The 25,745-nt window shown below is 34.1% G+C and overlaps 2 protein-coding genes across 3 annotated transcripts; one reads left to right on the top strand and one right to left on the bottom strand.

Annotated features, from left to right (window-relative positions):
- Positions 1-310: 310 nt before the first annotated feature.
- Positions 311-4,888, bottom strand: LOC133302025 (transcription initiation factor IIB). Its single transcript, XM_061501743.1, has 7 exons — positions 4,338-4,888; positions 3,423-3,447; positions 2,594-2,723; positions 2,371-2,501; positions 2,175-2,263; positions 1,001-1,077; positions 311-755 (listed from the first exon to the last, which is right to left on the bottom strand). The coding sequence occupies exons 1-7, from the start codon at positions 4,688-4,690 to the stop codon at positions 622-624; spliced, it is 939 nt and encodes a 312-aa protein (XP_061357727.1). The 5' UTR covers positions 4,691-4,888; the 3' UTR covers positions 311-621.
- Positions 4,889-13,426: 8,538 nt separating this feature from the next.
- On the top strand, positions 13,427-16,920 carry LOC133302027 (DET1- and DDB1-associated protein 1). 2 transcript variants are annotated; one of them, XM_061501745.1, is made up of 5 exons: positions 13,427-13,618; positions 14,171-14,264; positions 15,700-15,760; positions 16,301-16,371; positions 16,490-16,920. In XM_061501745.1, the coding sequence occupies exons 2-5, from the start codon at positions 14,181-14,183 to the stop codon at positions 16,562-16,564; spliced, it is 291 nt and encodes a 96-aa protein (XP_061357729.1). In that variant the 5' UTR covers positions 13,427-13,618; positions 14,171-14,180; the 3' UTR covers positions 16,565-16,920. The 2 variants fall into 2 exon arrangements, with proteins under 2 accessions (XP_061357729.1, XP_061357730.1); XM_061501746.1 differs by having other exon boundaries at positions 13,439-13,618; positions 16,301-16,362; positions 16,490-16,915.
- Positions 16,921-25,745: the final 8,825 nt, after the last annotated feature.

Raw genomic sequence — 25,745 nt, 5'->3', positions numbered from 1 at the left:
GGAGTGATGTATAAGCATTGATTATACATAACCTTACTTTTACATCTCTACAAAAAGAATGTTTCCTAGATTCGACACCCTTACCCTTACATTTTTTGCAAAAAGATTTTTTTCTGAATTCAAACACCTTCCATTCACAACGAACATCCTTTCCTCTAATTTTACACAACTTGAAGGAATTTTTTGCAATCTGTTCAAATGCCTAGAATAAAAGTATATAAACATGCAATTCTAAGCTTCATTAGTCTTCAACCAGTGTAGGATTCAGTAGTTGTACAATATCTACGGAGTAACAAATAGCCAATCCATATCAAGTGGCAAAGACAATAAGTTGGAGAACAATAGACGCATTGATAAATTCAACTCTTGTACAAAATAAGCTTTACTTTCATCAAGGTCGAGCAAATTTTATCTATGAATGGTGCCTCTTCCCTAGAAACTCAAATTGGGAGGGTGAACCAAAATGAATGGTGCAGTTAACTACAAGAAAAGTGCCAAAAAGAAAAATAAAAAATAAAAAAAGGTACTTTCATTTTAGTAAAAGTAAAGGGTTCAGTACATACAAAACAGAATGCTCAAATGACATCTAAAGTTGTTAAATTTGGTGGCTATTGTTTTGCTTCAAGGGCTGCAAAGGTTCTTCAAATCCTCTTCCTTTGCATACCAGGTTGGTATTATTTTTGAAACATGGGGATAAAGATCCTTGTACGAGTTCCTAATGGTTCCTTCTGCAACTCCAGTGGCAAACGATATATCTGCACCAACACAATGGGTCAGATACATATTCACAACAGCATAGCAGTTAACTCTTATAATAAAGAATAGCTGCATACATATGAATGTTTCTCTAGAAACCTATTTGAAATCATTTTAAATTCCAAATTTAAATTCACCACATCAACAACTAAGAAATTAGAGAGACAATTTTCACAAACAATTAATCCAATTAATATGTTTGTATTCCACGCCTTCATGTTTCCCTCTAATAATTGGCACAGACCTTTGAGAGGTTTTTTATCTTCTGAAAGCTGAGTTATGATGTATATAACTGCTGCAGCAATTGATATGGGACTCCTCCTGGCAGATTAAACATGTTATTAGAATCAACCATAAGAATATAATAGCATCCATCCGAAGATCATGGGGTACAGAAAAAAATTAGGATTCAGGAAAACATTAAGGTAAAGTGGAACAGAGTACGAGTTTATGACAGTGAAACCTAAAAACGTGAGAATGGATTAAAAGAGGATATGCAATAATTTATGTCCTTCAGAAGTCATTGTTGTAAATTTTAGGAGTGACCCAGTTACATGTGTAACACATGGATACATGGATATACATGTCTCCCAGAAGTTCTGAACCCAAAACTCACCCTTTGCCTAATTCATAATAAATGGCAAAGGAGTTTAAAACCAAAGCTATTTTATACAACCCTTGACCATTTCCTCATTTAACACCTCAGAGGCTTCACTTATCTATCACACACACTCCTCAGAGTTTCCACTAATCTCAAACATGCCACATGCTCTTCACAATTGCACTACTTATAATTTGCGGTGACTCAGTTACATGTGTAAGTGTAACACATTGATACATGCATATACATGTCTGACAGAAGTTCTGAAACCACAACTCACCCTTTGCCTAGTTCATAATAAATGGAAAAGGATTTTGAAATCAAAGCCATTCTATACAACCCTTGAGCATTTCCTCATTTAACATCTCAGAGGCCTCACTTATCCCACAAACTCCTCAGAGTTTCCACTAATCTCAAACATGCAACATGCTCTTCACAGTTGCCCCTTCTCGAAAACATGCCTTACACTAATCATAGTTTCCACTTCTTCCATAGATGCAACACACCCTCCAACTTCTTCCCAAAGGGCAATATGGCTAAATCTAAAGCTAATTGCACAATCTAGAATACTTATAAAGCCCTAATCTTTAGCTGATATTATTGGTTAATTTTATCACAGAAACACTGCCCAGCGTTTTAACTTTTTCACCTAAATTTCCTCTTAGAAGAGACATTAGGTTTCATTGAATTCATAATCAAGAATAGCTGTACACATATCTTGTATTAGTATGAAAAAGTAAACTATACGACAAGTCAATATTTAGCAGCGAATATCTATTTCAGTCTCTAAAGAAATACAAGACAAAGTAAAAGTGACCTTATATCAAATTCTTCTGATTTCTGAACAGCCTCCTGTGCAGCTTTAACAGCTTGATTATTCATACCAAGGTTTGAACAAAATCGCCTCTAAAGATTGAGATGAAAATAATGTTAATGGTACAAAAAAAATAAAATTATATAAGCAAACATAGCAGGCTGTGCTACACAAGTACAGATCAATAAAGAAAACTCACCATAAAGTCTCCAGCATGTATTGTTCCCATCTCCACAGATTGACCTTTTTCCAAACCCAGTTGTTTCACTATGTATTCTTTTGCTCTGCCAATTTCCTTCTTTGTTGCTCCATTGGCAACAGAGCAAATTTCTATTTGAAATTCATAGGTTAAGAATAACTCGTTCATATAGGAAAAGATAAACCGGAAAGCATCTAAATATTAGAAGAATCATAGGCTGTACCCTTTACAGTGCGAGGCTTGTCTTCTTGTCGACAAGCTATGTAGAGGCAGGCAGCCAATAACGCGTCCTGATTTCTTCCTCTACTAGACTTCTGATCTTCAACCCTCTTGTATATCTCATTAGCTCGATCCTTCAAATCAATTGCAAAACAATGTCAAGAGGACTAAAAAAAATACTAACTTTACATGAAATTTGAAGGTGAAGAAGATAAGAGAACAAAACTAAAATAATTGTTTCAAGGTGCAATTGACACAATGCAAGGAATATTGACATTGTTCTTATAAGCTTCACATAACGGGAGGGTGTGAAGAAACATTATCCAGTCCTTCTCTCCATCAGTTAGCATCTAGTCATTGCTCGTAACTACTTGCTTTACGAACATCATTGTTTAAAACAGCATGCCCAGACAAGTTTCACCAGCTTTGGGGACAAATTTTAAACTATTTTATATATTTTCAAAAGAAAGTTTTTATGTTTTAGCTCCCATCACTTCTGCACAATGCATAATAAATTTTTCAAAGCTCAAAGGCCAAATGATCCAAACCACACTAAAAGTAGGATTGCAGTCTCTCCTTTTTTTGGGCATAAAAAGCATTATAGTCTCTTATCAAACAGCCCTGTTGCTCAATACTATCCAATTTAACAAAAGCTACAATAAGAGGAGGATAATATCATTATAGCAAACTTAATTGGAGCTTCCATGCCTACAGTCAATCACAACGATCACATATGCAGTGCATACACATATATGCAAGTTCATGAAACTTGTCCTCAAATGATTTAAAAAATATGGGAGGAAAAAAGCTATCCAGATGAGAACATGCGATACCTTGATGGTTGCAACGAGTCCCAACCTGAAATTTTATCAGCCACGTCAGCAAATTTCACAGTTGTCTCATTCAAGAAAAAATAAAGACAAATAGTCACATTTTCTAAGAAAATCTAGGGGGGGGGGGGGGGGTGGAATTTGAGAATTTAGCTTTAATAGGTCAGGATCATTGTACACCGTTGTAGATTGTACACCTATTTATATCTAACAATTCTGATTTATTAGATATATGAGCTGTTAGATGAATCCAAGATTTGGGGTAAGATTTCTTATTTTTATTCTTAATTTTACACCGCTGTAAGAATAACTTCCATGTCATACTGGTTAAATTGAACAAAAAATAACCAAAGATGTTATGAGAAGGGAAAGACAGTATAATGTTCAAGGCTAAAATTTTTAAAGTAATAATAATCGCAAAAAAACAGATTGATCAATTTGGAATGTCAATGTAGACATGCTGAAACCTGAAACATAGCTTTTGATTTCCTTTTCCTCCACCAATCACTTAGGTTAAGATTAAGATAATGTTAGGTTCATATCTTTAGCTGCATTTATATTATTGGGTTGCGATGATCCTGGTACTCAGCCCTGCCTTGCTAATCTCTGGCAACATTGAGTAGCCAGAATTTACATCCCTAAAATGATTTTGAGTCGCTAATCATGTTGAAACTATTTCAACACTAAAACAACCAATTGGATTCATGAACAAAAACAAAGTAATTCCTTCACCCTTAAAAAAAAAAACCGTTGAAAATTTTGCGTTATGACATTCTTCTCCTACTTTCTTTCCTTTCAGGAAGAAACCAAATCAACCTTCAGGATAAGTCAAGAGATTACATCAACAAACTGATCCGGATTTAATTTTAAAATCTGAGTTTCATTTCGAAGGCATAAAATGAGGAAACCCTAGCTGACCTATCGGACATGGTGGCGATGGTCTTGAAGGCGAGGATCAAGCCGCGATCGGGGTTGGAACCGCGATTCTGCCAGCGGCCGAGGGAAGAGGAGAGAAACTCGCCGGAGGCGCCGTTGGGTTTGGCGATGACGGTGGAGAGGCCACCGTCAGTGAGGAGAGGGTTTGTGGGACCCCCGACACGAACGGGATCGTTATCGCCGGACTCGTTGGCGAAGGTTCGCCACTCAGAGGTCTCATCAATGGAGTGCGACTCCAAGACGAGACCGCACTCCGAACACACCGTGTCCCCCGCCGAGTGATCGCACACCACCTCCGTCTGCCTCTTACAATCGGAGCAGAACGCATCAGACATGGTTCCTTTCTCTTTCTCTTTCTCTTTCTCTCTCTAGGGTTTCAGGAACAGAGGGAAAATTGTTAATGGTTGGTTGTCGTTAGATTAATTAGAGGGAGTGAATTTTATTTTTTTTCCTTCAGTTTCTTACTTTCTTTCTTTTCTGGGTCGTTTTGTGTTTTTTCTTATGAAACGGTAGAGAGAGGATTGAACAACGGAGTTAGTGTGTGTGTGTGAGAGTATTTATTTAACATTGCGAGTTTTTCTTTCGCATTTATAGCCTTGAAAATAAGAGGGTGAAAAAATTTATTAATAATAAAAATTAAAAAAAAGAGTGGGTTGAGTTGTTTTGTTTTGTGTGTGAATGGTTTTGGTTTAGGAAAGTCATGTGGTTTTCGTGGAGTTGGGAGGATTAGAGTGTGTTTGGATATTGGATTAAGAAATTGAGATTTTCACAGGGATTTGAACATTTATCAATTGAATCAATTTCTTTTGGTTAAATTTTTATTTTTTTTCTCTTGGATAAATAATAATTATCCTTCACATGAAGTAATCCTAATTAAATCAAGAACATTCATATTATAATGGGATTAATTCTCTAAAAAAAAAAAAATCTTTAGCCATTATTGACTTGAATAGGATTATCCTCCATGAAAAAATACATGCGGCTCATCAAAACAAACAAAAATTTAGATTTTCCGTGATATCTCTCCTTCCCCAATTGGTTGGTTCCGACTCCGTTTGCATGCTTTCTTTATTGTCATTTGCTCTGATTGTCAAAAAATTAAATTTGTTAAATTTTTTTGTATAAAAAATGGAAAAGTATGTATCATTTTAAAAGATACAAAATTATATCATTTTAAATAAAAAAAGATATACATCATAAAAGAGAGAGCGGGAGAAAAAAGTTTTAAAAATATAAATCTTGTCTCTTTGTGAAAGAAAAAAAACACAAGGTATGTTATTTAAAATGAGATATATTCTTCCTTAAAAAAGAAAATAAGTAATATCTTATTACATAATTCATACTTTTAAATTTCTAACTTTCCTTTTTAATACACAGATGCTAATATAATAATAATAAACATTAGACCCATGTTCATTGTCAAAGGGTATTCAAATTGGACCCCTTCTTAATAAGTGTGTGGGACTCTTCCCATCGACATAAAATACACTAATACAGCACGCTCGTCATATTTTCTTTAATTATAATTTTTTTAATTAAACAATGCTTTCATATATTGATTTTACTATTTTTTTATTTTTGGTTCCATTTTTTTTCATGTTATAAGAGAGAATTATTTCTTGTAAAAAAATAATCCTGTATTACGATAGTATATAATTATAATGATAAAATTATTTTTTTTCCGCCACGTCAATCTACAATATCTGAATAGAGAAAAAAAAATAACTTTAATATTATATTTATGTACTATATGTAATATATAGTTATTTTTTTTTAAGAAAAATTTTCTTTTTCAATAATATAAGAAAATGATTACTTTTTTTTTTACATGAAATTGCATTAAGCCGTAACAAAGAACAATAAAATAGGGGCTACTTTTTTTCCTATTGCAACAGAAAAACATCTCCTTTTACAAACCCATAAAAAAATTTGCCTAATCTTTTTTTTTTAGTATGGCGGGTTCCATCATTTTATTTTTTTGTCTCCAAAGTTAATAATTTCTTCTGAAAAACTCTGGGAAAACTAACTAAGCTGGATTTACCACAAATAAAAGATTAAGGTCTGCAGGAAAAATCCAAAAAATTTGTAATCCTCCTGGACAAATGGTGATAATAGGTGATTTACCAGACAGTCAGCACTAGTGTTCGCTTCTTGATACACATGCTGCAGTTGGATGTTCCATGGTCTAGCTAACTATTATTTACTATTATAAAGAGAGTTGATTATTCTTAAAATATTAATATTCCACTAAATAAATATATAATAAACAATAAAATGATATATATTACCATCCTATCCGTTAGAATATTTAGAAAATCTCGACATATCATATGATATTTTGATTATATTTTAGAATAATTTTGTTTAGCATTAGAATAGTGTGGGGAGGAAGAATCAAAACCCCTCCTTTTTCCTCTAGTGCGCCACATGGTTGGCGTGATGAATTCCATTTAGCAGGCAAAGGCATTCTTCTAATGGTGGATTCATTACAAGACCGTGCAATACTTTTGCCATCTTCCTTAACAAGAGTTATGAGCTTGTCCTGACTTCTAAGAAGAACTACATCATTCTCGTGGCAAGGGATGAATGACTTTCTCTTATGTGATGATCCCAAAGATGATGTAGTAAGTGTTGAGTATGGGTCATACTTCGTATTCTGATGAGAGTCCTTTGATGTTGGGGTCGGTAGAAAGGCAACTGGGGTCTCGCTCTTTGTAATCCATTATTCTTAGTAATTTGGGCTTGAGCCCATAAATGACTTTTATTAGGGTTTTCTAATTCTATTTATATTCTCTTTGTAGATCGAGTGACTCGTAACTAATGTCGGTGAAGTGAATATAGTACAGACAAGCTTGACGTAGCCTATATTAGGTGAAACAGGGTAAATCACCATGTGAATATTCTCTCTTCCTTTTCATCTTTTTCTATTTTGCAAATCATGTTTTTTTTTTTTGTCGATTTCCAACAATTGGTATCAGAGCTTTGGTTTTGCGACCGGGGTTCCTGTGGCAAAATGGGGTTTCGCAATTTGGGGTTTTTTTCTTGGCGTGGAGAAAACTGCGAACTTGATCTGGAAAGGATGGCGATTGGCCAATCATGGATCGGAGTTGAAAAATTTGAAGGAAAAAGGTTCGAGTTATGAAAATTGAAGGTGGGGGCTTTACTCGTTAACAGGGACGTGTGGTACATGATCAAAGATGAGAAGTCATCGGGTACTAACAAAAAATGACAGTGACGGAACGTCAGAGGAAGGCTAGTCGAAGGAGTCGGAGGATTTGAAGGAGTGGACTAGAGACAATCGAAAGGTGTGAAACCTGATCTTGTTATGCCTGACAGATAACGTTCTCGTGAACATAACTTTTGAGAAGACCGCGAAGGATCTATGGACAAAGCTGGGAAGTTTCTATCAAAGCAAGTCACACGTGAACAAGATGTTCCTACGAAGGAAGCTGTATAATTTGAGGATGAGCGAAGGTAATTCTTTCTCTGCTTATTTAAATGAAGTTAACATTGCGTGTGCGCAACTTTCATCTATAGATATAAATCTAGATGAGGAAGATAAAGCTTGCACCTTGTTGTGTTCACTACCCAACTCTTGGGAGCACATCATTGTGTAAATTGATACTGGCATTAATAAACTGCCATTCGAGACGATTGTTGCTGCCTTATTGTCCGAGGAGATGAGAAGGGTAAGTTCTGAAGGTACCAGCAATGAGGCTCTAGTTGTTAGAGGGCGGAACGATGACAAATCAAAGTCGGGTCATAGAGGAAGATCGAGGGAACGGTCAAAGTCTCGTGATAAATCTAAAGTATGGTGCTGGAGGTGCAAACAGGTTGGACATCTAAGGAGAAATTGCAGAAATAAAAGCGTAGGTCTTCCTAAGAAGCGGGATGATACATCATCTTCTAGTTCTGGTACAAAGAAGGATAATAGAGATAATGCAGGAGATTTGTAAATGGCGTTCGATAGTCATAGCGACTGCAAATACTGGATCATTGACATTGGAGCATTGTTCCATATGACACCTCATAGGGAGTGATTCTGCACCTATGAATCATATTTTGGCGGAACTGTCATAATGGGAGATGACACGACTCATGTTATTATGAGGCGTGGAAAGGTAAAGCTGAAGATGAATGACGGAACAGTCAAAAATCTGCCGGACATGATACATATTCTAGTGCTTACCAGAAATCTAATCTTCGTAGGAAGTATGGCAAATGCAAGTATTAATTTCAGCAGCGATAAATATTTTGGCAAGCTAACTCGGGGAGCTTTGGTGATTGCAAGATAAGAGTGCCAAGGTAAACTGTTGAAATTGCTGGGTAGCATAGTGTTCAGTGGTGAAAGCTACATAATGGAACAGGCAGAAAAGGACACTGTTATGTTATGGCATATGAGGCTGGGGCATATTGTAGAAAAAGATATGGAAACTCTGACATCAAAGAAGCTGATGGATGGAATTTCGAGTTGCTCTATGGAGTTTGGATTTTGCGAGCATTGCCTACAAGGGAAGCAAAATCGGATATCTTTTGATTCCATAAGAGAAAGAGCTGAGGGGATTTTAGACCTGATACATAGCGATGTGTTTAGCCCTACACCTATTGCATCACATGGAAAATCAAGGTATTTTGTTTCTTTTACTGGTGATATTCCAAATATGTGTGGTTATATTTCTTGCGTAGCAAAGATGAAGTGTTCGATAAATTCTGCGAGTTCAAGGCTTTGGTGGAAAATTAGTTTGACCGAAGAATCGAGGTGTTGAGAACTGACAACGGAGGGGAGTTTGTTCAACAAAATTTGATCAGTTCTGTGCGAGCAATGGGATTGTATAGCATAAGACTACGCCCTACTCATCTCAATAGAATGGGGTGGCAGAGAGATTGAATTGTTCTCTTATGGAGAAAGCACAGAGTATGCTGAGCAATGCAAGCTTGGCAGCTGAGTTTTGGGTGGAAGCAGTGACTACTGCTTGTTATCTGAAGAACAAATCTCCTACAACGGCCTTGAAGGAGAAGACTCTGTATGAAACACTGTTTGGGAAAAAGTTAGACGTATCTCATGTAGAGTGTTTGGTTGTGAAGCATATGTGGATGTACGCAAAGAGAAAAGAAGCAAGCTTGACATTAAATCTGAGAAGTGTATCTTTATTGGGTACAAGGATGGCATCAAAGAGTACAAGTTATGGAATCCTGATACTCGAAGTGTAACTTATAGCAGAGACGTTGTGTTCAGGGAATCTAAGCCGAATAAGATTTTTCCGAAAGCTCCTCAAAAGCAACAAACTGTGGAGTTAGATGTGGGATTTTAAGAGGATGCAGTAAACTCATAGGTTGGAGTGGAAAGTTCAAATTCTGAAGAGGTTGAAGATGAAGATTCTGAAATTGAGGCTAAAGCTGAAGCACCAATATTGAGAAGGTCCACAAGGGATAGAAGACCATCTGAGAGGTATACACCTGAAAACTATATTCTCTATGCTAGTGATAATAATTGTGCCTTGAATATTACGGATGATGATCCAATCACTGTAAGACAAGCTAGGAACTCGGAGGATGCCAAACAGTGGGAGGAAGCAATGAAAGATGAGATGAAGTCTCTGATGAAAAATCAAACTTATAGTTTGGAGAAACTACCCGCAGACCGAAAGACAATTGGTTACAAGTGGGTGTTCAAAAAAAAGGTTGGTGCCAATGGGGAGATTGAGCGCTACAAGGCTCGGTTGGTTGCAAAGGGATATTCACATACATAAGGGGTTGATTATGGTGAGGTGTTTTCACCTGATGCAAAGTTAAATTCCATAAGGCTGGTTTTGTCTGTAGCAGCTGCATATGACCTAGAGGTGGAGCAGTTGGATGAGAAGACGACTTTCTTTCATGGGGATTTGGAAGAGGTTATTAACATGAAGCAACCAGAGGGGTTCATAGTAAGAGGTAAAGATAAGCTAGTATGCAAGCTGAATTAATCTTTGTATGACCTGAAGCAGTCCCGCAGGATGTGATACATGAAGTTCGACACCTATGTGGTGAAGCTTGTTTGTGACCGCTGTGATGCTGATCATTGTATTTATGTGAAAAGATTATAAAGTAACTTTGTTATTCTAACTTTATATGTTGACGACATGTTACTCTTCGACTGTGTCAATATCCTTTTCTCTAATTTCTTGGCCACCCAATCTTGAGTAGCCCTTTTATTTTGGAACACTCTGTAGCATGTGTGTGTCTTATTAAATATTTTTATTTGGAATGTGCTTAGTATGGTGTTCCAAACACAACATACCATCCATTCACAGTCTTCAATACTGCATTTTGCCCTCACTGTGACATTGTCATTCTTTACCCAGATAAACTGTCTCCCAGGACTAATGTTATAGTCTTTCACTGCACATTTAAAATGCTCCAAATTCAAAAACTCCATGCCAAGTTCTAAATAAACATGACCAAAGGCATCATGTTCATTAAACTTTGGTAATACAAGTTCACAAGTCATCATTATCACTTGCCTCCTTAATTCCTCAGAAAGATAAGTATATCCATCTTCTTCAAATGACATGTGCTCTTTTTCTTCACCAATAATTTCCTTTGAGTCTTCATTGCTGCCATCCTTCTTACTACTCTTCTTCTTTGGGGTTTTTATTTTGCGGGCTTCTTTTTTTTTTCCACAATGTGCAAACTGATCTCTTTCATCATCTGATTGGTCCTCAACACCTAGGGGGAGGCTTATATGCCTCATCCTCTGCATTTTTATATGAATCCGAAGATGCAATATCATTATTTGCACTGTCATGTTCCGAAGAATGACCACCATCCTTTGCACTCTGATGCTCGGAATTCACCCCATCATCATCTGCACTCTCATGCTTAGAATTCACCCCATCATGCTGTGCATTCTCATTATAGGTAGAATTAACCACATCATCCTCTGCACTGTCATGTCCAGGTGAACCAAACTCAGGAATTGAAATGCAGTCTTCGAAATAGATATGTATCTCATTGCCATTACTAAGGCAACCTCACACATGACACATACATCAGAATCCTTACTAAGAGGTTTGAGACCTCGCTCTAAATCAGGTTCACCAAGTTTTTGTCACATCATTTTTTTACATTTTTCATACCCAAATTCCTTAAACAGAGTGTCAAGGTCACGCAAATTAACATAGTCAATAACCATCTCAACCAATGAGTCAACTTTACCATTTACATAGGTAAGCACTCCATCATCATCTCTAACTAAAACGCAACCATGATGATAAAAAATGACTACTGTATATTCAGTCATCTGTACAAAACAAAAAATAACATAACATTCTTTAATCCGATGAATTCCAAAACTCCCAACACACCGTAATGGAAATAATTTATAATAACCTAGGAATAAAAAAAAACCTAAATAAACAGACAAAGGAACATGCGTTTGTGTCCACTTTGCATGTGGTTTTTGCTAACACTTGGGTCAAAATTCGACCACTTTACTGTAACAGGGACCACTCACTTTAAAGAGTTGCTTATTTTAAACCCTAAACTGAAACATGGACCACATTGTCCACGAAACATGGACAAAAAAAACACATTACACAACAAAAAGTACAGGGGACCACAGACAACAAAGAGCAACTGAAATAAAAAATTCTGCAAAATTCATTACACTTAACTTAAACCGAATAAAGAGCCTTGTACTACACCCAAGTGTGCAAAGCACGAATTCCCTGCGAGTGCTGAAGCGCTGTAGAATCAAAACGAAAAATGTGCAAAGTATACTAGCCACAACGTGATTCACAATTCCTTCTCAACAATGGATGTCAAACTTCCAAGTCTGGGATATGGTAAAATGAACAACGGTTAGGTGAAGGGTACATATGGGTTTTTACTTGTTTCTGCAGCAATGTGGAGGTTGTCCTCCATACGACGACGTTTCTAGTCCAACGTGGTAGGTGAGTTGCCTTACTAACGATACACATCAGCTCAGTTTGTGACGTTGTCGGATTGTGAGCAACGGAAAGACTAACGTGGGACCACTTTTGTCTTTGTTGGGGATTTACAAACTAATTTATTTTTGTTAGGGACCAATAAGGGGATCGTATTTTTTGTCACGGACCCAAATGAGTATTTACTCTTTTTAAGGCGTGGTTTTGACACGTAGGCTACTATTATAAGACACTAAGGGGTTGTTTGGTAAAGGTATGTTTTTAAGAATGCCAGAAAAGTGTAAATGGGTTTCGTAGTTACCTATGTTTGGTAGGAGTTTTTAAATTATTTTCTCAGTCATCGAATTTACCCAAGAATTGCCTTTAGGGGCCGTTTGGTACAAGGGTTTTTTTAGGATTTTCGAGAAACTGAAAGTGGTAATCTTATTTATCCACGTTTGGTACAAGATTTTTAAAATTTTCCTGGGAATTTGATTTTCCCAGGATTTTATTTTGTGTGTAATTTTTTTTGAAAAAACCATCAAGGAATACCATCCAGGAGGTGGTATTTTAAGATTTCTATGATAAGGGAAAATTTAATACAACTAAACATAGCATCAAGAAAATTAACCTAATATTCCCGAAAATATGTTAGTCTACCAAACAACTTTTTGGTAACATTTCCAGAAAACTCATTTTCACATCATATTCTTGAAAATCGTGATTCTCAGATAAAACAAAATTTCTTCTCTGCCAAACGCCTCCTTATGAAAAAAAATGTGTGCTACTTTCCCTTATGAAAATACCACCAAAGAGGTGGTATTTTTGGAATACTAGATGTAAGGATTTCTTGTCAAAAATTTTCAAACACCCAGTTACTTTATGAGGTTATTTTCGTAAAACTCTTCCATATTTTCAGTAATATTTTATTATCAATCAAACATACACAGAAAAATTAACCAAAATTTTCGATAATATTTCAACATACCAAATAACTTTTTCATAACATTCTCGGAAAACAAATACTCTTACCATATTTCCATTAATCAAAATTCCCGATTAAAAACAAAATTTCTCCTATATCAGAAGCGCTAACAGAGATAGCATGTCTTTGGTATAATTGCAACTGCAAGGGATATTTTAGTCTTTAGGGTGGATGGTCAAGTTTTGCTTTGGACTCTGTAATACTATCACTAGTTTGGTAGTGGTTGGCTGGGATTTTCATCTTTTTAAGTTGAGGGCATTCCAGAGAGATCTGAAATCATTGGTGCCGATGATTTGAGAACTACATATGTGTCCTGTGTTTGGACTTTGATCATTTCGAACGATTCAATATCTTATTGGATTTTCCAGTACCAGGTTGTTGGGCTCAAACACTTTCATATTCTCTTTTTACTCAATTGAGCCAATAATGGGTTTTCATTTTTTTATTTTTTTTTTCATGTTGCCATATTAGAGCCTTATAATCTTTATTGATAATGTGATTGTTCAGAAATTTGTGAACTTTCATACATTGGAAGGATAGAGAATTAGAGATGAGAAGTCACTTATTTCTGGGATTCAATCTCTCTCTAATTTTTGGGGATTTTCTCCTCTCTCTCTCTCTTTTTTTGTTGTTGATGAAATTCACTAATTCAGGTTATATATACAGTGAAAAGCCTCTGATCCATTTTGCATAAATTGCAGCCCATCAGCCATAAATAAAATCTTTATGTAAATGGGAATGAAGAATTGGGTTAGGAGTTTGGACTTATTATGACAAGAAAAAGTGGTGTACAATATAATGTGTGCACACATGTGATTGTGAAGTTCATTCCACTAGTGGTGTGCTGTGTGTATAGTCTTCATCTTTTATCTTCCTCTTTTCTGAAGCTCTTAATTTGTCTGTCTCTCTGAAATTTGGAGCAACAGCGAGCACTTTATGGAGTCTGTGCTTGGTAATTGGCCATCGTACAACCCTCACAACTTCAGTCAGATTCGACCTTCGGATCCTTCTAGTTCTTATGTAAGTTGTTTATTTTCTTCAAATTAAATCAAACCTTAATAAGTATTTGATAATCCTTGTGGAACTCATTCAAGTATTCAAACTTTATCACTTATTGAAAATTCTGATTGTGTATGATCCTGAGTTTATGCTCTTCTACCATCTATTGTGATTGAAAGTTTGGTGAAAAGAGAATTGCCTTATTCTTTTTCTTTCATTCCCCTTCTCCCTTTAGTACAAAATTTGGTTGTTAACCATCAAGATAAGACCTTCTTGTTGAACACACTTGCATATTTGAATCCCACCATTCAATTTTGAGAATATTTCTGAAATTGTTAAGTTGGTGGTACTTGGTGTAGTTGTTGTAATCAAAAGAACTTATATTTGCAATCTTTAGGTTTTTTTTTTTTTTTTTATCACATGGAGGATTATCTCTTGACATTCTGATTGTTATTTCGACTTGGATAATTATAATTCGTAACAGACTAACAGTGATTTTCAATTTGTTGTTGGCCTGACGTTGAACTCTTTGGCATTGTTGTTATATGCAGCATTGTGTCTGGGAAGATATCCTTTTCATCGCAATAACATTACTAATTTATCTTCTTCTTTTCTTTATATTTTTGCTACTTTGTCAAAATAGCCATAAAGTAATTGTAAGTTTGAAACTTTTCAAGCATGGGATGATTTTCTATCCTTTTGTTTCTTCTGATTTTTGTCTCTAAATATAATACTGTAAAATTTGACTTTCTTGCCCAATATTGGAGCAATAATAAATTCTTCAGTAACATAAGAGTTTTACTCTTATTTCTAGTTAGTTGAAAAACTGGAATTATATTTAATTTGTCCTTTATAGTATAAAAGTTTCTTTTTGGCTTTCAGCCATACTTGTTTCCATGATACCCTGATATAAATTTATTTGTTTTCAAAAAATTTACCTTCTGATGTATATAGTTGTACTTGTCCTTTATATATACTTGCTTAATGTGTTCCATAAACTATTTTAATCTAAATTTCAAGCAAAAGACATATTACCCATGAAATGAGCTGTTAGCTGTTGAAAATGAAGGTCATTGGATTCATATTGATACCTTTGCTGAAGGATATAAGTACGATTACATGATACATACATAGTTCTTGCTTTTTTATTAACAATGTTATCAATGGGGAGGATGTTTCTCTAATCAATTGCATTTGATAAGGAAGCCCAAATATGACAGATATGATTTCCAAGATAAAGATACTTAAATGTGTCACTGCTTTTCCTTACCAAGTTGCAGAGCTGTGTGTATCTTTTGGAAATTGAAATTTGCTATTTTTTAAATGAGCTATTTTCGGGCCAACTCTTGTTTTTTATGCAAGTTGCTACTTGTTTCATTCAAAAGCATATTATTGATCACCTAATCATATTTTTTATTTGCTTTAAATAAGATGAAATTTCTGTTTCTGAGTGTAGAAAATGACACCAGCCACTTACCATCCTACTCACAGCAGGACCCTTCCATCACCTGATCAAGGTAGTGAAAAGAACTTTCTTCTACTGACTTCCCTAGTTATACTTTGCTGTTTTTAGTTGATTGATAATCCGTTTGAAAAATATGTATATTCCCTTCGGATTTTCCCCTTAATCATGTTTTTGGAGGAGGATCCAAAGTGCATACATTAAATCTTTCAATCACAAAGAAGCAATTTTACCACGGTTCCATTGCATTAAAACCACTCCCTGTTAAACCCGACTAGCGAGTGTGGGGTGGAGAAAATCCTTGTATGCAGCCTTACCCTTGCATATTTTCAAAGAGGTTGTTTCCTGGATTCGATTGCATTACTTAAAAAAATTTGTTTGTTTACTCCCAAAAAAAAAAAAAAAGTTTGGCTTATATAGGAAAGGTAAAAACTAAAAGATGAGGAAACATGATTATTCTTGGTTGCACTTTTTTATTTTGACATAGATGTACATTCAACATTTGCTGTCATGCTCACTTTTTTTTTGTTGTTGGTAGATTCACCGGTGTTTTGTATTTGAGAGTTTGCTAACCTGTCAAAATTTCTTCTGACAGTGATAAGTACCGAGGCCAAAAATATCCTGCTAAGACACATATATCAGCATGCAGAGGAGAAGGTTAGTCTTGTAAGTTAAAGCTCTTATATTTTGGTGCAGGTAGATATGCACATGCTTGTGCACATACCTATACCTACCCATCACGGTGCAGGGATCTAACAGCTGCACATGGCCATTTTCATTGCAGTTGAAACCAAAAAGAGCTGCATCTGATAGCCTTTTACCAGAGCATGCATGCAAGCAACCAAGGGTTTCCACCTGACACTTTTCATTGACCAACTGATGCATGTGATTGTGAGCTACTTTCTCAATGATTCACAAGTGCTTGACGAAGAAGAAGAGTTTGGTGCTTGTTTGATGTGGTGAACTATTTTGGCAGCTACAGACTTTGGAGTATGTAAATTTGAAGTCTATTAACCCGCATCAAAATTTTACAGCAAATGAAATGATGATATGCTTATGTTGTGAATTTGTGTGCCATGCTTCGTGTGCTACACAGTTAACAGCTGCTTCTCCACATAAGTTTGAAAGAGATACATGCTTTCTATTTTAGCATTTTCAAAATGCATCTTTATCTTCTGGATTCTGGAATATGTGGTGCCATAATTTTTCTCGTTAATTTGTTAGTTTCAAAAGTGATTTATTTATATTAGAGAGATATAATATAAAACAATTGAAGGGTCATCACTAAATAGCTTAAGCTTTTAGGTGAGTTGTTTTATTTACAATTTATGTGGCGGCTTTTACTCACATTCCTAACCTTCAAGGGTTCATCATTTATCAACCCATTAAGAATTCAAAGTTCCTTCTAAGATTTAAGTCATCTGGTTAAATAGCAGTACTTAACAGGATTGGTCTAGAAATAAATGGTTATGAATAAAGTTTGATAATCTTGTAACTTGTATTAAAAGAAGAGAACTGGAACTCACCTCATCAATCTTATAACAATTATACTTTAATATACAAGTTGTCTGATGGTTAATCAGCCGTTGTAAATAGAAATATTTTTCTCTTATGAAAAAAAAATGGATAGGTCATCTTTCTCCAATATAAGGGCTTATGGTATTTAAAGAGTATTGGATCAAGCCCATTTTAGAATGTTATACACTCAAAATGCATATAATGAAGATTATGTCTTCTGAAGCGACTAATATTGGTCTAATAATAAGGGATTTAAGTAGTCTTTATGAGTTTATAGATTCAAACTTTACTGTAACTATTGTATCAAAAAAGAGAAGTTGTGTCTTCTGCTCTCAGCAAATTAAACAAACAGAACCGCAAAGAGGTTATGAAACTCAGGAACAAAGTTGACCTATGTTTTCACTAGTCGTAATAATTGTGTATTTCATGAACAAGGATGACTAATTGTCAAAGGTATATAAACAAGTGTTGATTTATAAAAAAAATTAATTTTGGACGACTAAAATATAAATATAGAAGAAGGACTTTGAAGAAAAATCATGTTTTAGGGAAATAAACACACATATAACAAACAATTTTTTTTCTTTTGTAATTTTAAAAATTTTAGTCCCATTCCATAAATATGGAATTACCAATGCAAATTGGGAGGCTTTATATATTAAGTTTCTGGATATTTCGTTCATACAAAACATTTTGAAATTGGCAGTGGAAATTGTTGCCTAAGTAGGAAGAAACAAAAATTTTAAAGCTCTTTCTAGTTTCAACCATGAGATGCCTTTCCCACTTATCCTAGTCATTGATAATTTGTTGTGAATACCAAAACAGAAATCTTCACAAATTACACCTAAAATGAGATGCATTTTCCATTGATACTTTGGTATGTGAAGAACCAGTTAATGTATAATTTTGTTTTGAGGGTCATAATCAAAACCTTTCACATATATACACGCATTATTGTTATTATTGTAAAATAAATATATAGTACTGACTTAAGTAAAAAGAAAAAGAAAATATTAATTTAAAAAGAAATGTTATGATAAATAAATTAAAAATATTCATATTGCTATTGCAACCATAAACGATCCAGAAATCAAAAAAATAAGAGGAAGAGAAGTGGGCGAAAGGACGCCGCCATCATCGCCTCTGGTTTTCAACATTTTGCCGCTTTATGTTATGGGTGGTGGCACACCAGACAGACACTATTATATGGTTCTCTTTTCATTTTAGTTAGTATTATATTTATTGTGGATAACATACATGCATGTGCAGTTCAGTTTGGCATTATGATTCTCTTGTCTTTCTTTGGTGTATTTTTCTTTTCTTAAGTAACATTAAGTTTACAATATTTTTGATGTTAGTTAAGATTAATATATATATATATATATATAAAAGAAAAAAAATTAAAATTAAAATTTAAAAGAAGATAAGATCATAAAGTTATATATGATTTTTTTAAAAAAAATAGAGTTATGGGTATTGTTTTTGGAGAAGGATATACTTGCCACCAAAAAAGTTTACTCCTTTTACAACTAATCTAATTACCGTTGATTTTCGTCAATCTAACGGTTATAATTTATTTGAAATTATTGGGTCGTATTTATTAATTAATTATTAATTCTAAATAAACCTAATAAATTATAACTGTTAGATTGACGAAATCAACAGTGATTAGGTTGATTGTAAAGGTTGTAAACTTTTTTGGTGTCAAGTACATCCTGCCCCATTGTTTTTTGATAAAGAAATTTTGATATTTAATTAAGATTTTAAATGATTATAAAAAATTTATATAGTATTTCATTGTGGCAGTTAAGATTTTTTTAAAAGTCTATCTAAATTCAGTAATACTCGATCAAAATTTTAAAAAATAAATAAATCATCTTTTAGTATTCAAAAAACTATAAATTTAATTGGATTTCATATTAACATAAATTTTTAAATAATTTTTTAATAATATAAATATTTTTTTAACACAAATATAAATATTATTCCTGCCTCATAATTCCACCCTAACGTTTTGAATTTAAAATTACTTATTAATTTGTGAGAATTTACAAATCAAAATAATTATAATTTATATATACTCAACATTTAAGTATGTATTCTCTAAAGTATATATTGTAAATAAAAAATTTCTAAATATAACTCTTTATATATATATATATATATATATATAATATTTTCAAAGCGGAGTTTTTCTTCTAGATAAATTAACCGCCATTTTCTTTGTATATTGTTTTTTTTTAAATGTGTTTACATGCATTGTTCTTGCAGATTCTTTCTTTATTTCTGCCTTATATATGTTAATTTAATTTATTCTATATTAACTAGCCGCCATTTCCTTTATATATTATTTTAAAAAAATCAATTGATAGGCATTGTTTTTTTGCTGCCTCTTTCTTTATTTCTTTATTTTATTTGCTAATGTAATTGCTTTCTTTGTTACCGAGTTGGTCTACGCATGCTATAGTAGTGGATTTGTAATAATTATAAATTGCACTGAGGTATATTTTTAAAGGATATAATTTGTATTTTTTTAATGAGTTTATTTTATGTCTTGCTGATAAAATAAAGTGTTAATACAATTTTTTTTTTCTCTCCAATTACATCAGTTGATGTTAAAGTGAAAAAAAGAAAATTTTCACATAATAACTGTCTTATTGATAAGATATAATGTAAGATACTAAGATGACATAAGTTATGTCTTTTAAAATGACATCGACAGCACCCTAAATTGTAATTTAAGATTTTCCCCCATTAACACGGATACTTAAATGAGTGGTTCTCTAAAAATTATTTTTAACTAAGGAAAATAAATTTTTTATCACTGAAATCAATAGTTATTTTAAAGTGATCCATCTTGTATGTGAAACAAACATAGTTCGAATAAGATCAATCAAATAAACAATAAATAGATTGGAAATAAATAAAAAAGACAATTATCAGTTGGTGGAAATTTTCTTTAATGTTGATTAGCCGTCATTCTTTATATAATTTTATAAAAATATGTTTACAGGCATTGTTGTTGCAGCCTCTTTCATTATTTCCTTATTTTATTTGCTAATTTAATTGCCAGTTTGCCACTGCTTCAATTACAGGTTTAGAGAGTTTTATATTAGCATTTGTTTGGAGAGTTGAGTCATTATTGCTGTGGTAGATGGCAGTTTTGGAAACAATACTTCCACTGATATTCCCAATTTCTCTAATAATTTCTTAGTTGGCCAGTTGTTGCTACCACTGCTTTTCTGGTGGCGTTATTTTATTGTCTTTCTAACTTTTCTGGTGGTGGCTCTTTGAATTCCATTTTTATGTGTTTATATATATTTTTTGCTATTTATTTTTTCATTATATTCAGCATGTTTCGAGGCTTGCACTTGAGATATATTTTGTCATTTTTAGGTGAATTTTTTAAAATAAATTATTTCTCCTATTATATGAGATTAAATTATCTTCAGTAATTTCAAAAATACATCATTTTAAATATATCACAGGAATTTTGATTGTTTATTTGTTAAATAATTTAATTTTCTCAATCCTCAAAATGATTTAATTTTAAATTTGTTGAAAGTAACTTCATCTTTTTATGACACGAGAAACGATAAACTTTTTTTTAATTGTGGTTAAATGAAGAGAATGCCTCTTGTATTTTGGTGTACACAATTTTCTCGCAACAAAATCTTAGATGATGTGTTAATGGCTGTAAATACGTTAGTTGAATAATTAACATAATACTTTCTAAATGTTTAGAAAAAAGAGAAATTCTAGAAGATAATTATGGAGCTGACTTACCTTCAATTTTAAACGAATAAAAATAAAATAAAATAAAATATACAAATATTAATTTGCTGCTCACGCCAGCCGCGTAAAATAAAGCGGTTCATTCCTCACATCCCCCATATGCGAATGGGCAGAGAAATTTGTGGGTTACCCAATCAGGAATTAGGCGATCTTACTGGAGGGTGGAGGGGAAGGATTCATTTATTTTATTTTATTTTTCAGAAACTTACAAAGATCATTGTAAGATGGAATTATTATATTCAAGTTTATTTTTGGCTTTATTTTTTTGAAAAGATTCTCTTATCATTTGACAAGAAGAGATAACCCCCCAATAAAAATATATATTTTCATTTAGATTATTCAATGTGTATTATATTAGGTAAAATATTAAAATTGTAAAGTTCTAATCTTTTTTAACAAAATAATAAATATTATATAGGAATTCAACAAATTAATAATTTTAACTTTCTTCATTAAAAATTATAACCGTTAATTTTGTGAATATTTAAATAATAGTATTATTCAACCAGCTCGGCTCAGTTCGATTTGGTTGGTCACGCGTGTTAGATTCAAATGATTTTTTATCCAAAATATTTGTTGTTTCTCTCTAATTTTTTCAAACTAAAACGTTACTTCGTGTCAAATTTTTGAACCAAACCGGTTATTTTTTGTTTCATTTCAAGTCTGAACTGAAATGGTATGTTAGGTTAATTTTGAAACGAACTATCACCGGTCGTAGTGGTTCAATGCCGTCAATTATGACGGTTCGCCGGGGGTGGTTCACCAGTTCATTATGTTCGGTTAGTGTCTATATATAGACATTAGACCCTTTATAAAACTATTCGAATTTTTCTATCCTTACTCTGCCGAAATTTTTCTAAGTTATACCTATACATCCATACACGTGCCTTAGGCTTAAGAAAAGTGCAATTCTCTATGGCATTCAGTTGTGTTTGTTGGGGCTCCTTCAAAATATTATCCGAATTTTTTTTGTCCTTACTTTGTCGAAATTTTTCTAAGTTATCCCTATGCATCCATACACATAGTGCCTTAGGCTTAGGAAAAGTGCAATTCTCTCTGATCTTCAGTGTTGTTCGTTGGAGCTCCAGATTGTCAGTGTCGTCACACTCTAGAGACGTACATCTGTTCTATCTTGGGAGTAATTGTTCATCAAGCCTTCGGCATCATTGTGGGGAACAAATTATCTTAAAGAGACAACTTCGTTGGGCTCAAATTCTTCCATTTTCTACATACTTATTTTTGATTCGTACACATTTCTTGTGAGTCTGTGCCTTTTCTTTTTATTGCACTTTATTTTTACAATTAATTAGTATATCTAGTTTCATACCTATGTTCAAATCTCTCAATATTTTATATACCACCCACTTTCTTTTACAACATAGTATTAAGTATTAACAAAATTTTCATAGTCCACATAGACTTTAAATACGGGAATAATCCAACAAGTGGTAAATATTTGAAAATAATATAAATTATTAAAAAAAAACTCCCTTAACATCTTAAAATTTTGGATTATAGTGATTCTTTACAGTAAATAAGAAGTGAGTTCTAACTTCCACGGTATTCAAACCCACCATATCAGATAAATCAGTCACTTCTTGCACGTATTATCCACATTGCTTAACATTCATGATTTATTTGTCCTTTTTTTTAATAACAGGAATTTGTCTTTGAATAGAAAATTTACTCAAGTCAAGCACACATACATATAATAATATATTCCTCTATTTAAATAGGTTTTGAATTTTGTTCAAATTACAATCAACCCATTGAATTCCAAAGAGCCTTAAAAGAAATACAATTATAAATTCAATAAAAAGGTTTTAGGACATAATTTTTAAGGGAAAATTAAATACGCACTATAATTATATTTTTAATTTAAAGAAGTCAATAATAATAATGTACAAAGAGTTGCTCAGCAAAAAAAAAAATGTATAAAGAGTTAATAGTTTTGGGATTCTCCCTAATATTCCACAAAGACAACTATCATCACAAACTCTGGATACATAATAGTGGATAGTCGAGAAAACTAAGGAATTAAAGCATATATGATTCTGTTATCAAAAAAAAAAAAAAAAAACATATATGATTCCGTCGCAACAATTATCATTTCTTGATGTATTTGAATTTTTGGAATAGTCAAATCACCAAAGTATAAATATTTATGTGAAAGTTATCTCTCGACGAGGAAAAAAATTGTCTAACATGATGCATTATATCATGTCGAGACAATATTGGTATTAGGGGTGTTAATAGTAATAATTTGGTATCGAACTCACTTTCATTTGAATCAATTGAGTTGCCTTTATAGGCATTACAATAGCTGTTATACATTTGAATACAAACTTATCTACAACTATACTATTTTATCTTTTACTTAACAAACTCATCAGAGAAAACAAACTAAACAAATAAAATATTCTGCAACAGCTAACAACTACTAAATATCTAACGGCTAGATGACTGTTACAAACAGCCTACTAATTGCAATAGTTAAGCTAACGACTTGATGACTTTGATGACTGTTACAATCCTTGCTAACAGCTTGAGCCTACTAGTCCAATATCCTTGCTAACACTCCCCCTCAAGTTGGAGCATGGAGACAAGAAATGCCCAACTTGGGAAGAAATGTAAGAAAGGATGTCTTGCTCAATGCTTTAGTGAAAATGTCAGCAAGTTGTGAATGAGATCGAATGTAAGCAGTGCGGATGGTGTTGGCTAGGAGATGCTCACGCACAAAGTGACAATCTAACTCAATATGTTTGGTCCTTTCATGGAAGACAGGATTGGCAGCTATATGCATTGCTGCTTGATTATCACAAAATAATTTCATTGGTTCAGTTTGATCAACACCCAAGGAGGCGAGGAAAGACTTTAACCATATGAGCTCTGCTGTAGTTGCAGCCATTGACCTATACTCTGCCTCTGCGGAAGAGCGTGACACAGTCAATTGTTTCTTTGTCTTCCACGATATAGGTGAGGTGCCTAGCATAATAAAAAAACCAGATACAGATCGGCGCGTCAAAGGACAACTTGCCCAATCTGAATCACAATATGCATGAATTTTGAGATCACTCGCACTAGGTAAAAGAATTCCTTGGTCGGGGTTAAGCTTGAGATACCGTAATACCCGTATAGCTGCATCATAGTGTGCTTCCTTTGGCGACTGCATGAACTGGGATAGAATGTGTACGACGTAACTGAGATCCGGACAGGTTATAGTGAGATAAACAAGTTTCCCAACAATCCTGCGATAACGCGCAGGGTCACCAAATTCAGGACCATCATCAAGAGCAAGGCGATGGTTTTGTTCCATAGGAGAATGAGCTGGTCGACAATCAGTCAAACCTGTGTCACGCAAAATATCTAATGCATACTTCCTTTGGCATAGAAATATCCCATCCTTGTTCCTTGCTATTTCTATTCCCAAAAAATACTTTAACGTGCCTAGGTCCTTGATTTTGAAGCAATGATTAAGGTAGGTCTTTACCTCTTGGCAAGCTTGGTGGTCGTTCCCGGCAAGAACGATATCATCAACATAGATAAGTAAGGCAAGAAAAGTAGAGCCACGTTGTAATGTAAACAAGGTGTAATCCGCATGTGATTGAACAAATCCATAAGCTTGAAGTGATGAACTCAACTTTGCGAACCAGTTCCTTTGGGATTGTCGTAGCCCGTATAATGATTTCTGAAGACGACAAACTTTATTCTCATAACCTGAACTGAAGCCTGGCGGAAGTCGCATATAGACTTCCTCGTCAAGATCACCATTAAGGAATGCATTGTGTACATCCATTTGATGAAGCTCCCACCCTTTTGCGACAGCAACAGCCAAGAGAGTTCTAACGCTCACCATTTTTGCTACAGGAGCGAAAGTTTCAGTGAAATCCTCACCTGGAATTTGACGATTCCCAGCAATAACTAGCCGTGCCTTATACCTCTCAATACTGCCATTAGAATGGTACTTGATCTTATAGACCCACTTACATGGAAGTGCATGTTTTCCAAACGGCAAGTCGGTAATACGCCAAGTTTTATTTTCCTCAAGAGCACGTATTTCAGTACTCATGGCATCCATCCATTCCTTACTCTTCATTGCCTCCTTAAAAGAACAGGGTTCAGATCTTGCATCAATAGCTGCAACAAAGGCTTGATGTTGATTAGAGAATTTAGTTAACGTGACATAATTATGTATTGGATATCGCATACCTGAGATGGGAGTAGGTGAGGTGATATCGTGACTTTGTGCATGTGTTTCCGCCAAGTTACATTGATATTCACTAAGATATTGAGGCATCTTACGGACACGTGTAGGACGTGATGCTCCCCTTTCCTCATGAGCTGCAAGTATTGGTGTTGTTGGAATTACATCAAGAGGACTAGGCTCTGATGTGCTCCCCCTTTCCTGCAATGGTTCTTGGTATGTCTCTGTGGTACCTTCAAGAGAAATGGTAGCTTCATCATCCTCATTTTCAGCAAAAAAACCAGCCACTGGTCTTTCATCAAAAGGCATTGTCAAAGGAAGTTGAGGAGGAGAGGAAGTGACTGATGTTATAGCAAAAGGGAATTCTGTTTCGCAAAACTGCACATCTCTTGACACAAAATATTCATTTGTCTCAAGATCATAAACTTTCCACCCCTTTTGTCCATAAGGATACCCTACAAAGACACATCTCCTTGAGCGCGGACTAAACTTATCTGTGGGTTTGGGTTGTGTAGTGGCGTAG

This window comes from Gastrolobium bilobum, unplaced genomic scaffold (assembly GCF_033153095.1).
Source record: "Gastrolobium bilobum isolate Gb01-03AN ecotype WA unplaced genomic scaffold, APGP_CSIRO_Gbil_v1 utg21186, whole genome shotgun sequence".
Taxonomy (NCBI): domain Eukaryota; kingdom Viridiplantae; phylum Streptophyta; class Magnoliopsida; order Fabales; family Fabaceae; genus Gastrolobium; species Gastrolobium bilobum.
Note: the sequence above shows the minus strand (reverse complement) of the source record. Positions and strands in the feature narration are given on the sequence as shown.